The 13112-nt window shown below is 34.0% G+C and overlaps 1 protein-coding gene and 1 long non-coding RNA gene across 2 annotated transcripts; one reads left to right on the forward strand and one right to left on the reverse strand.

The window, feature by feature from the left end:
• Positions 1 to 762: 762 nt before the first annotated feature.
• On the forward strand, positions 763 to 5475 carry LOC107790278 (uncharacterized). Its single transcript, XR_001649001.2, has 2 exons — positions 763 to 1470; positions 1578 to 5475. It is a non-coding gene; the product is annotated as an uncharacterized LOC107790278 (long non-coding RNA).
• A 1713-nt stretch (positions 5476 to 7188) lies between these two features.
• LOC107790279 (non-specific lipid-transfer protein 1-like) lies at positions 7189 to 9033 on the reverse strand. Its single transcript, XM_016612185.2, has 2 exons — positions 8579 to 9033; positions 7189 to 7435 (listed from the first exon to the last, which is right to left on the reverse strand). The coding sequence occupies exons 1-2, from the start codon at positions 8911 to 8913 to the stop codon at positions 7426 to 7428; spliced, it is 345 nt and encodes a 114-aa protein (XP_016467671.1). The 5' UTR covers positions 8914 to 9033; the 3' UTR covers positions 7189 to 7425.
• Between the last annotated feature and the right edge of the window lie 4079 nt (positions 9034 to 13112).

A 13112-nucleotide genomic window follows, 5' to 3' on the forward strand; every position in this document is an offset into this window, starting at 1 on the left:
ATGCAAATAAATTTTTATCGTCTTTCATCCCTTATTATTTTTAGAGAATAGACAACTTAGTAAGAGGAAAAGAAATAATATAAAATATAAGTTTTATTATGAGAAAGTAAAAATAATATTAATATTAGAATGTATAGACATGTGATTTTTGACCCTCCCCAAGATTTTACATATTTTAGCATTTTTTTTGGTAATTAAATAATTTTATTTACCAATAGCAAATATGTACAATGTCAAAAACTGAAACTGGACACACCCAGTTCAACAAACTTCTACTACATTTCTTCTATATCAAACTAAGGATAGAAATTCATTTCTTCCATTGTCTTCTCTAACTTTCTGATTCTTAATCCCCTATTTAAAACTTTTTGTATAATTTGTCTAACTATCATTTGTATATTTTAGCATTTAAATACTTAGTTTAGGTCTAATATAGTTATTTCAACTAATTCTGACTCTTTTACATTATTTTTATCATAAAATTGAAAAATACAAAAATAGTTTCATTTTTTCTATTTAATTAAGGTATTAGGCATTTTTAGAAAAATATTATTTTTAATCCATTTTTATTTTTAGTATAATCCTTGAAAATATCAAAAATAATTTCATATCATAATATAGTTGTTTTAGTTAATTAAGATTAATTTTATATTCTATGATATTATTTTAGAAAAGAAATTAATATTTTTAGCCAAATTACAAGAATTATGGAATTAAAAGCTAAATTTATGACCCAATTCATCAAGCCCAATATTTTTGGCCCAATTGACCCACTAGCCTAACCCTAATACCTAATAAATCCTCCCATTTGAATGGAGCTCTTTCACTTGGAAAGGACAAGGAAGCAGATCGACAAACACCCTTCGAACACCACTCCTTCAGTTGTGGCTTCTTCCTCTTCTAACCTTGAATACCCCTAAGCAGATCATCATCATTATCCCTTCCCGTTTTCCTTCAGAAGATAAAGAAGGAAGCAAATCAAAAATAGCCTCACCCCAATTACAAAACAGAGGCACGACACACCCCCACAAAAAAGAAGTCGCCGAACTCCAGCCCACCTGAAATGAAAATTAGATTCCTATTTGGTTGATACAAATTTGTCACTCTTTCAACCATATAACACACAAACGCAACGGGAAAAGGGAGGAAGTTGCGCAACATCGTTACAAAAAGAAGAGAAAAAACGTAGCCATCGTCTTCATTTTTCTGCCGTCCAAAACAGTCATGAGAGCTACTCTTTTCCCTCCGTGAACGCCACCTAAAACCTCCACCAAACAACCTCGAGTCTGTCCCGAAATGCAGCTAAAATCTGCTACAACAACGCCCAAAATACCACCACAGATTCTAGTTGAGTTGATGAGCTGTCCGTTTGCAAATCCGAGATTCCATTTGAATTCCCGTCTGCTGTTTCGATTGCGGTCATTTTCTGGTTTGTCTTCTGAGTCGCAACTTTAGATTTGTTAATAGAAGGTCCAATTCTTTCTTTGTTACTCCATCCTTCTTAATATGATGCGTGTGTTTACAATTTATATGGTTCTGACTTGTGTGTTGTTCTTCTCTTTTGAAATGACTTAAAGATGGCACAGTTTTGAATATGATAAAAGGATGCGTTTGAAGAAACAATTAAAGATTCACGCATTCTGAAATAACCTGAACTTTGAATTGAGTGAAACTGAGGCAGTAAGTCTGGGAAATCAAGAGGTTGATAAGAGCATATAACAAGGAAATGTCTCTCAAGAAGTTTGAGGTAAATCAGTTAGTGCTGAAATGCATTCTTCCACATCAAGATAAGGTTGAGTCAAGTCTGTTTCGAATTGGCAAGGGTCATTCATTGGAACAAAGGTATTGCCCACTGACACTTTTTGTTTGTGTTGATGCTATCAATAGATACTATGTGTGATTTGTTTGCTTATCTTCAATTGCAAGTTTGTACTTGGCATTTTTAAGTTTGGTATGACGAAGACATTTTATTCTGCTACCCAAACACTTTTATCGTTTGCTACCCATTTTGAGCCCTAATTTTTTGTTTTATACCCCTCTTTTGGAATCAGCAATAGAGTTAGAAACTAGAAAAGGAAAAGAAAAAGAGAAAAAGAAGAAGAAAAAAGGAAAAGAAAAAAGGAGAAAAGAAAAAAAAAGGAAAAAGAAAAAAAGAGAAGGAAAAGAAAAGAAAAAAAACAACTTTGTCTTTTGAACTATGTTTGGCCTGATTCTTGTCACCTCAAGATACGTAGGCAGCCTTACGGTTTGGTCACTCCAAATAAAATATTTCATAATCCACCGAAGTCGAGAGTGAGGCAAATTTTCTTAGAAATCCCATCCAAAATAAGAAAATCCCCAGACTCCATAAACTGGGGCAGAAGTTTTAATTTTGCCAAAAGATCTGATTCCAAAAGTTGTAATTTTGCACCCTTTCATCTTAAATTATTTTGAGCCTTCATGCCGCCCTTTCTTTCCAACCTTGTCCAAAAGCCTACATTACGGTCCAAAGATAAACCCTCCGACCAATCTTTGAGGATGTCAAATCAAGTGTGTGGTCAAAGTATGATCTTCTTGTATCATGGGTAATACCTTGTTCTCAGCACAAAGAGAGAAAATGATAAAATGAGAAAGTCTTATCGGTAAAAACCCTCGTGGGCACCGTAACGCGGCGGTGAGTTGAGAAAAAGAGCAAAATGAGAGAGGCTTGATGGTGAAAATCCTTCAGGGCACTACAAGTCGACTGAGGATTGTGGATCAGACGGGACAATTGAAGCGCTGAAGCCCAGATTCACAACGAAGAGGTACAACAAGAGTTGAATATTAGACTTGCTTGAGAGATTAGGCCACTTAATCCAAAGGTGGATGTCATGGTCATTAGAGTTGGTATCCACATCTGATAAGTTTCTACTTTGTAATTTTCTTGTTAGGTATCATCTTTTTCCATTGTCCCTTATTTTGTTCCTTTTGTTTTGTTTGAGTCCCTTCTTGAGCCTGTTTTATCGGAACAAGTAAAGAAATGAATTCAAAATCTGCTACCAGCTTTCCAATTGCACAAAACATAGTCTGGCTAGCACATCAAGTGGCATAAGCCAGGAAAGAACAATATGCGCACTGAGTTGGTAACAATCAACATGCTTTGGGATTCATGTGAAATGCAAAGATTCGACAAATGTCAATTCATGAGCACAATGCAACAGATAAAGGGTATTGGGTTTGAACGGATCAGAGGTATTTTTTGTGATATGGGTGATAGAGAAAGTGGTTAGTCAATAAACAAGCAAGGTCTTTCAAGTTGAAATCAAAGTTATCATAGGAACTGAAGGAGCAATCGCCCTTAAAGTCAAGGCCACAAACTAACCACCATATTTTAAACTCACAAGTTTTCTTTGTTTGAAACAGGGATGAAGGCTATGTTCATATCAAAGCTTGAATTTTTTAGGTGTAATGTCCCAATTCTGCTTATACAAAGGCTATTGAGAAGATCACACATCACCCCTAGGAGACACACTTCCTAGTCTGGGTCTTTCAGGTTATATTTTGTTTTAGGAGACACACCTCCTAAATTGCGATTTTACCCGTAGGAGACGCACTTCCTAGCTTTGGTCATTTAAATTCATTCCTAGGAGATGTAATTCCTAGTTTGAGTCATTGAAGTTTTACCCATTAGGAGATGCACCTCCTAGTCTGGGTCTTTCAGGTTATATTTTGTTTTAGGAGATGCACTTCCTAGTTTGGGTCATTTAAGTCCATTCCTAAGAGACGCATTTCCTAGTTTGAGTTATTGAAGTTTCGCCCCTAGGAGACGCACTTCCTAGTCTGGGTCTTTCAGGTTATATTTTGGTTTAGGAGACGCACTTCCTAAATTGAGGTTTTACTCCTAGGAGATGCACTTCCTAGTTTGAGTAATTGATGTTTCACCCATAGGAGACACACTTCCTAGTCTGGCTGTTTCAAGTTATATTTTCGTTTTAGGAGACGCACTTCCTAATTTGAGAGTTCATTCATAGTAGACGCACTTCCTAAATTGGGATTCCTCCCCTAGGAGACGCGCTTCCTGGTTTGGTTCATTCAAGATTCACCCGTAGGAGACACACTTCCTGATCTGGATCATTCAGGTGTTATTTTCAGCAAACGCATTTGCTGGTCAATGTTTCTTGGTTTTACTCATAGGAGATGCACATCCTAGTCGAGTCTCTAGTTTACTCTCATCATTGCATCAATAGTATAAGTAGTTTACAATATTGCTAACAACTCACAAATCTTTCGAGTGCAAACTGGGGCAGAAAAATTTGTTTGTTTTGTTGTTTTGATTGCAGGCACCCACCTGGAGAACAAGGGAAAGCAGTTCAAGTTTCAAAGGAAGACAGTTCAAGTTTTGGCAATCAGGCGCCCACCTAGAGAACAAGGGAATACAGTTCAAATTTTGACCATCAGGCGCCCACCTGGAGAACAAGGGAATACAGTTCAAGTTTTGGCAATCAGGCGTCCACTTGGAGAACAAGGGAATACAGTTCAAGTTTTTGGCAATCAGGCGCCCACCTAGAGAACAAGGGAATACAGTTCAAGTTTTTGGCAATCAGGCGCCCACCTGGAGAACAAGGGAACCTAGTTCGATTTTTGGCAATTAGGCGCCCACCTGAAAAATAAGGGAATACAATTCACGTTTTTGGCAATCAGGCGCCCACCTGGAGAACAAGGGAATACAGTTCAAGTTTTGGCAATCAGGCGCCCACCTGGCAAACAAGGGAATACAGTTCAAGTTTTAGCAATCAGGCGCCCACCTAGAGAACAAAGGAAGTCATTTCAGAATCCAATTAAAGTTAGAAGTAGCAGAAGCTCGCGGCAAGAATGCGAGTCAATAGTCCGAGATGATCAACAAAAGTAATCTCAATCCAAAATAAAAAAGAAAAACAAAAAAAAAGAAAAAAAGAAAAAAAGAAAAGAGAAGTGAATCCAAAATGCAGAAGCTGAGTCAAGAGGTGGATTGTGCAAGATATGACTAAAGTCACAAGTATGGTGTGTCCGGTTTTGATCCGAAAAGCTGAAGAAGAATGAACTAGCACCTACAACTTGCAAGCGTCAAGGTTCAAATCTAAAGTCTGCATGAAGAACCATTCAAAACTCAAGATCAAGCTTCAGAAGACTTATAGATAGGAATCTTGTAACTCATAGTTGACAAGCTTAGTTAGTCTTTTTCATTTTTTTGATTTTGATGTAATAACAGGATCGCGGACCGGAACCTCGACGGAACGACACCTCGACCGGCTCTCTACCTCAGTATACTCCATCACCTCATTCACATCTGAACTACATGTGGCCTGATTCCTTTAGCCAAAGATATATAGGCAGCTTAGATACTAGGGCTCGGTCACATTCTCCTTCCTCTTAGTTTTTGGTCTCCCTAAATAAGGGTCAGGTTAAAAAACCTGTCTAGTCGTTCTTTGTCTGAAAATACTTCGTACTCCCAGTCAAAGAGAGGCAGCTGTAGACATGTGAATTTTGACTCTCCCCAATATTTTACATATTTTAGCATTTAAATACTTAGGTATTAGGCATTTTTAGAAAAATATTATCCCATTTTTATTTTTAGTATAATCCTTGAAAATATCAAAAATAATTTCATGTCATAATATAGTTGTTTTAGTTAATTAGGATTAATTTTATATTTTATGGTATTATTTTAGAAAAGAAATTAATATTTTAGCCAAATTGCAGGAATTATAGAATTAAAAGCCAAATTTATGACCGAACGCCACCTGAAACCTCCACCAAACAACCTCGAGTCTGTCCCGAAACGCAGCTAAAATCTGCTGCAACAACGCCCAAAATGCCACCACAGATTCGAGTCGAGTTGACGAGCTGTCCATTTGCAAATCCGAGATTCCGTTCGAAGTTGTTGAATTCCCGTCTGCTGTTCCGATTGTGGTCATTTTCTGGTTTGTCTTCTGAGTTGCAACTTTGGATTTGTCAATAGAAGGTCCAATTCTTACTTTATTACTCCATCCTTCTTAATATGATGCGTGTGTTTACAATTTATATGGTTCTAACTTGTGTGTTGTTCTTCTCTTTTGACTTAAAGTTGTCTTGTTAGAACATATTAGTGAATATTCAGAAGTCCAATTGCTCATTTTAATTAATCATAGTGATAGATCATAATTTATGATAAATGAATCAAATCATGAGTTATTAGTTTAGTTGAATTAAAAATGCTACAGGATTAGAAATCGAAGGAATACATAGCTGGGTGTACTGCTAAGTGCTTTAATGTTTCTATTTCGTTATTACTAGTTACTTTGATCGCTAAGAGCATGCTCAGGCTGTCGTCACTTGGGTAGGCAAACTTTAGGATTTTGTTAGTTCAGAGGCGAGAGGTCGTTCCCTTAGTTAAATTTATCCGGGGAATGCCCTGAAGGATTTGTATATATTTATATTCGGGATATGCCCCGTAGTATCATGTATTTTGGAGGCCATGACGAACTACGTGGAGGAAGTATAGTATAGGCTAGCATAGGGTTTTACTTTTTAGTATTTTTTCTTTTATTAGGTGGGGACGACCTCGAACCTCTTTTGATATTTATTTTTCTATTGTGTGTTTTTTACCTCAATTTGAATATTTTAAAAGCCAGCTAGATCAAGTATGCAACCGTACTATCTACGGGACTTGGGGAGTGCCTAACACCTTCTCCCCGAGTCAAATGAACCCCCTTACCCGAATCTCTGGTGCAGACTTAGTTTTGGAGTCCAAAGTGTTTAAAAAGGAAAAAATCATTTTTATAAAACGGTGACACCGAAACCAATGTCAGGTGGCGACTCTGAGTTAATCCTTTTGAACACCATTTTTGTCACTTTCTAATTGAAAACCTTTTTGAGATTTACAAATCTTTTTATATTTTTGAGAGGGTTTAGTGAAGTTTGTAAAAAAAGGGGTGTCACAGAATGTAAATTTACTATTAGTCGCCACGAATCATATTGGCTAAATAATACTCTTCCTTAGAAAATAATTATATACTCTTTTACCATAAATATTCAATGTATTTTGAAAAATAATTATCATATAATTAGCCTATTATTAATTAAAAATGGGCCCCTAAATATTTGGGGCCTAAAGCCATTGCTTCATTAGCTTTACCTAATGGGCGACACTGCTTCTGTCAATTTTGCATCCAAAAACAAAGAACACAAGTCATATAAGATAGCAGAAAAAAGTTAAAAAGATAAATATATGGATTCATAAGTAAGATCCATAATACAACAGCCAATTTATTACACAGTACTGGACTATGAGTTCGAGGGACATACAAAAAGGAAAAAAGAGACAACAACTTGATACAAAATACAAATGGATCCATAAGTAGGATTCTAGACGAACGCATCTTATTTTTCTCTTCAATATTGCACTACTTCCAAATTGTGCGGGGTAAAATTGGCTATATCTCATCAGCCTTACTGGACCCTGCATAACAAGTCGAACAAGCAAACATCAATATTCAATACACATGCTGCCATGTCCAATACGGCAATACTCTATTTCAAAGAAAATTCACATATCAAATATTATGTATTTACTAGCTACTGTGCAAGTGTTCTATTATCTGCTTCTCTACACGACAGAACGCTATGAAAACAATTTATACTCCCTCTGTTTCTGGGTAACTAAGTAAACATGTATTTCCTCTTTGGTCCATTCCAAAACGAATAATCCCTTTTTAAATTTGGTAACAATTTAACTTAACTTACAATTCTACCTTTAACGAGAAATTGTTATAACCAAACAAATACCCTGGGCCTCTTTTTGACTTATTTAGGACCACAAATTATAAAAGTCTTCATTTTTTCTTAAATTCCGTGCCTAGTCAGACCGGTTCACATAAATTGGAACGGAGAGAGTATTATTTGATCCTCTTCCTCCAAATCCCTCTACATAAAATGAAACGGGGAAACAAAGAGTTCTAATTTATATTGGTAATATATTATGCAAGAACTAGTTTTAAAAAGTAATTGAACTCCCTATCTCGCAGTTTTAATCCCCTTGCACTATTTAATGGTTTGTTTGAGTCCAATCTCACAATGTGGTCCCACGTGATTGTTGAACAAACATTAGAGCAAATTACCCGAAATCAATAGTAATGCAGTTTGTTTGGAAAGAGCAGGTGGATAATCCTCTCAATTTTATTTTAATGACAGTGTTAGACTAAACACGAAATTTAAGAAAGCAATAATGAAAACTTTTGACACATATCAAAAGTACCCTTAAATTTGTAGCTTTAAACATAGGCCTAACATTTTTAGGAATATAAGAACATGTCATTTAGAGTAGAATAAAAAAGAAGAATTAGCCTAAATAGTTGCTTATCAAACTACTTATACTAAAAATAATTGGCGGATGTATGCTATGTGTATAATTTATGTATAATACTTTATGTGTAACGGTGTACAATTAGTATGTACGCTATTTATAGAGACTCTGAAAAAATAAATAGTGAATTCCCTTGGTTACTTGTATAAAGATTCCGAATAAAAAATTTAAAAGATAAGAGAAAATGAAGCAGATAGAATATAAGGATAAGGATAGCATGAGAGAAAGAAAGTGAGGTACTTGGAGCAGTCAGTGGAGGGGCTGATATTGTAAGGAATATTGACACCACAAGTACTAGGGAGACCAGCAGCTTTGCGTAAATTGATTCCAGAAATAGCACCAGCAGCTGATTTCAGGCAAGTGCATGCAGTTTGACGATCTTGTGTAGTCCTTGCAGCATTCAACAGACCCTTAACGCCACTGCAACAACGTCCCAGAGGCCCCTTGTTTCTAAGATAAGGAAGACAAGGTGCCAAATTCGACGTAACTTGGCCACAAGTTAAGGCTTCTGCATGGGGTGCAGCTACCAACATGCACAATACCACAAAACATGCAATTTTCCCAGCCATTTCCATTGTTTTAGAGGAATAAAAGAAGAAGATGAAGCTGTAAAACTATTAGTGGGATGAAGTAGCTAACGAGGGGAGGATATAATAAATGCTTTGGGGAGTAGGAGCTAGTGTTGGATACAGAACACTATAGGACCTTAGGGCTTTTATAGGGAGAAAATTGGATTTGATTGAGAGAATTAATTATCTGGTAGGTAGTTGGGTTCTATTCAATGCTTTGAAATTAGGGTAATGTATCAGCTGGTGTTGAGGGAAGAAATTTGACATATCAGTCTGATTATTTTATATGATTTATATTTATTGACATATTAGTTGTCTGGTGAAAGTATCTGTTATATAATAGGTGGAACCAAAATTTTAACTTTATTATATTTTGTATTTTAGAACAATGTCTTCAACCGCTAATAAATAAATTCAAATTTTAGTATGTATATATATTTGTAATAAATTTGTTAACACAACTACATTAATTAAAGTAGGCCAGATCCATATTTGGGCTTCTGCCTCTACACTTGCTCTATTATATAGTACTCATAATCACATTCGCACCAATAAGCAATTCTCTAGCAATGCTCTATTATATTACTCATAATCGCCTGAAAATCAACAACCTCTATATATGATAATTGTTATGAATAGTTTGTACATTGGATACTACATTGGATGCTACATTGGATGCTCATGTTGTGAATAACTTAAAGATTAAATCTCCTACTTTATGTCCATCATCTTTACTTTTTATGCCTATAAAAGACTATGTAATTGCAATGGAAAGACACACACAATTGGAGAAGAAATCTCTTCCTTCTCTTTATCTCCATTTCTTGTTCATGTTTTACTAAATTGCTTTTATTTTCTTGTTCTATATTGTTACTTTGAGTTATATTTCATAACACGTTATTAGCACGAAGTCTCTAACCTTAAGGTTGAATTCCACTTCCGGTAAGATATATCTGGATGATCTATTGTCATAATATAAATTGAGCATCTTGTTCATGAATATAGTATAGTTAAATTTCCGTGAACTAATAATAGGTGGCATGCGTTAGACTACATAATTTACAAAATTACAATTATATTTTATTATGTATGCTTATGGTTTTACCTTATAATACAATTTAGTATACCTAGTATAATGATTATACATTAGTTTACTGTCACATATAATTAATATAATAATAATAATAATATTCGTAACTATTTTATTTTGATAAGATAAAATATTAGTATAAGAGGTATGTACTACACCAAATTTTTCATTAATGATAGTTCTTATCAAATTAACGTGTTCAATCATTTCTATATGGAAATATATGTCTTTATTTGCTACATCTTTTATCGGACAACGATAATATTCCAAGTAAGCCGCATTCTATCATTTCTACTCCATCTTGTGGTATGAAAATTCGGCACAATTTTTTTTCTTTAACTAACTTTGGAGCTTAGTTCCATTAGAAACTGTGAAATAATTTATACTTTGGTACAATTCTCATGGCCTTTTAGTTTCACGGACAGATATATATTTGATCGGAATAGTTATTAAGCTAATCAATTCTTTCCTTGTTATTGTTTACTGCCTTCATTGGATTGTTCATCTAATTATATGAACTAATGACTTTAAAAGCAAAGTAACATGGTTTTGCTGGTACTTGACAATAGTGATATCATTATGTTTTATAGCTAGCTAGCCTATTGGAATATGTAAACTGTCTAGCAAAATATTATTACTTTCTTATTAACTTTCTGAAAATTGAATTGTGATATATAATAAAGCAACAATACTAGTTATGTAGCATGTCAAATCACTTAACCAAATTATTACTGGAATTGCTTGATAAAGACCTTAGTGCAATAAAGGTATTCATATTAACCAGTATTGTTCCTACATGTATTTAGTACATTTTAAGTCATGCGAATTAAGTTATATAATTTAATAATATATACCATGCACTAACTAGACATACGGTTTAGACATATTTTGGTATTATCTAATTTACGATTTTTGTCAAATTATTATGATATTTTTATATCATATTTATGCACCACTTAATTCATTTTATTCAAATTAGCGGACGTGATATTTGCTTTGAGTTATTGAGATATTGATGTCCAATTTTTAATCAATACCACAACAATTAGTTATTTAGTGTAGAATAAATATTTTTATAGTGTTAGTTCATATGAACTTACAAATATGATATCACTAGAGCACTTATTGGTTTTATGCATGTAATCATTATAAATTGGCATTATTTTTAAAGCTTGGGATAAGACATGAATTTGAATCCTGATAGAGTTTCAAGTCATTAGGGTCAAACATGCCTTTACATGGGTAATACATTAGATTCGAGTCCCAATGCACCATATTGATGATATAATGATGACTAAAAAAAATAATATATTTTTTATTAAAGGCATAAGATTGTCCCACTTGATTTGCTTCATTCTTGAAGTGAATGTGGTAGCAGTACATAATAAGTTTAAATGAAGATATGTGGTTGAACAATGAACGTGGGCGTTCCAAAGATCAAAATAATAATAATCATCACTATGATTTTAAAGGAAAACAATAAGGGTTCTCAAAATAGTCCTTCAAAATGTGAAGGCAATGTTTACCATAAAAATGGTATGAAAATAATAAAGCACGTCGCTGATTATGATCCATTCCTTGAAGAGAATGTGACTTGTGATAAGCATTGAGAATGCAAACCCATTCCTACAGTTGAATGTGACAATATGTGATAAAAGCAATGAATAAAGATATGCAATTCATGATTATATGAATACCACACAACTCACCTCTAAGGGAGGTTTGAGTGAAATAAAGAGAATAAATATTATTGTGTGATTACATAAATATGTCATTGGTCGCGTACATGTGATACGCCAAATATTATTTTGCCATGCCTTATAAAAGTTATTAAAGTCAAAATTAAAGTAATAAATGATTTTGCTTATGATGATTTTGATCATGACAATTTATTATAATATAAGTTTCTCTGTGAAGGAGACATTTACCATATGAGTGGTTTGATAAAATATCGTGTAGTACAAAAGTTGTTAAGAGCTCCGGATGAATAAAATTATTCATGACATTGATATTGTAAAGTCTTAGAAGAAACTTTTTGAGTTTCAAATGTACAAGTCAAAGTGATTATCATATTGAGACAATAAATGAAAGGAAGATTGAATATATTCATATTTCTATAATCATATCGGGTAAATATGAAAGGTTACCCAGTTTTATTTCTATTTGTACTACACAAATATAAGCATGATGCTTGAATCATATGCCACAAGTAAACTAGAGGTTTACTAAAACAAATATTAGTTGGCATAACCGGTTGACCATCCCGGTTCAATTATGATGCGAAAAAAATTAATTGAGAATTACATTGGCATATATTGAAGAATAGAAGATTCTTCAAGAATTCTCTTATGCTGCTTATTCTCATGATATACTAGTTAAGGTAGGGATTGCATCCCTTGATTTCTGGAACAAATAAAAGGTGATAAATATATGGGCCCAGTCACCTGCCATGTGAACCGTTTACTATTATATGGTTTTAATAGATGCATCTATTATATGGTCACATGTGCATTTGTTATCAACTTGTAGTTTGGCTTTTGCAAGATTTCTTGCTCAAATTATTAGAGCACAATTCCAGAATATAAATTATGATAATTTATCTTAATAATACTGGTTTAAATCCAAGTGGGTTTAGCAGAAATTGTATGCCTCCAGTTATATCTAAATAATTGGTTATGAGAACAAAACTCTCAAAAAACGAAATTTTGTATGAGATGTATTATTTAATAGACAATAGTACTTGTACGCATCTAGCCAAGTTATGAAAATTTCTTCCTATCACAATCGGTTCAGGGTCAGGAACCAAATAATTTTTATATAGAAATATGGATGTGTTATATGATTTAATTATTCCACCACAATGCACAAAGATGTGTTCCCAAAGAAGGTTGGGAAATGTGTTGGTGATCCCAACATTAGGGGGAGAAAATGGCAGGTGAGAAAGTGATACGTGAAATGAATTATTATGAATACATATAGATCCTCGTACAAGAAAATATGAACTTGAAGTTCAAGTGATAATTCATTTACAAATTATTGCCAGATGCATTTGTTGACCCAAAGCTAAATGTCATATTTCAGCTGCTAATGCTCCAAATAGAATAAAGTCCATGGG

This window comes from Nicotiana tabacum, chromosome 10 (assembly GCF_000715075.1).
Source record: "Nicotiana tabacum cultivar K326 chromosome 10, ASM71507v2, whole genome shotgun sequence".
NCBI classification, from domain to species: domain Eukaryota; kingdom Viridiplantae; phylum Streptophyta; class Magnoliopsida; order Solanales; family Solanaceae; genus Nicotiana; species Nicotiana tabacum.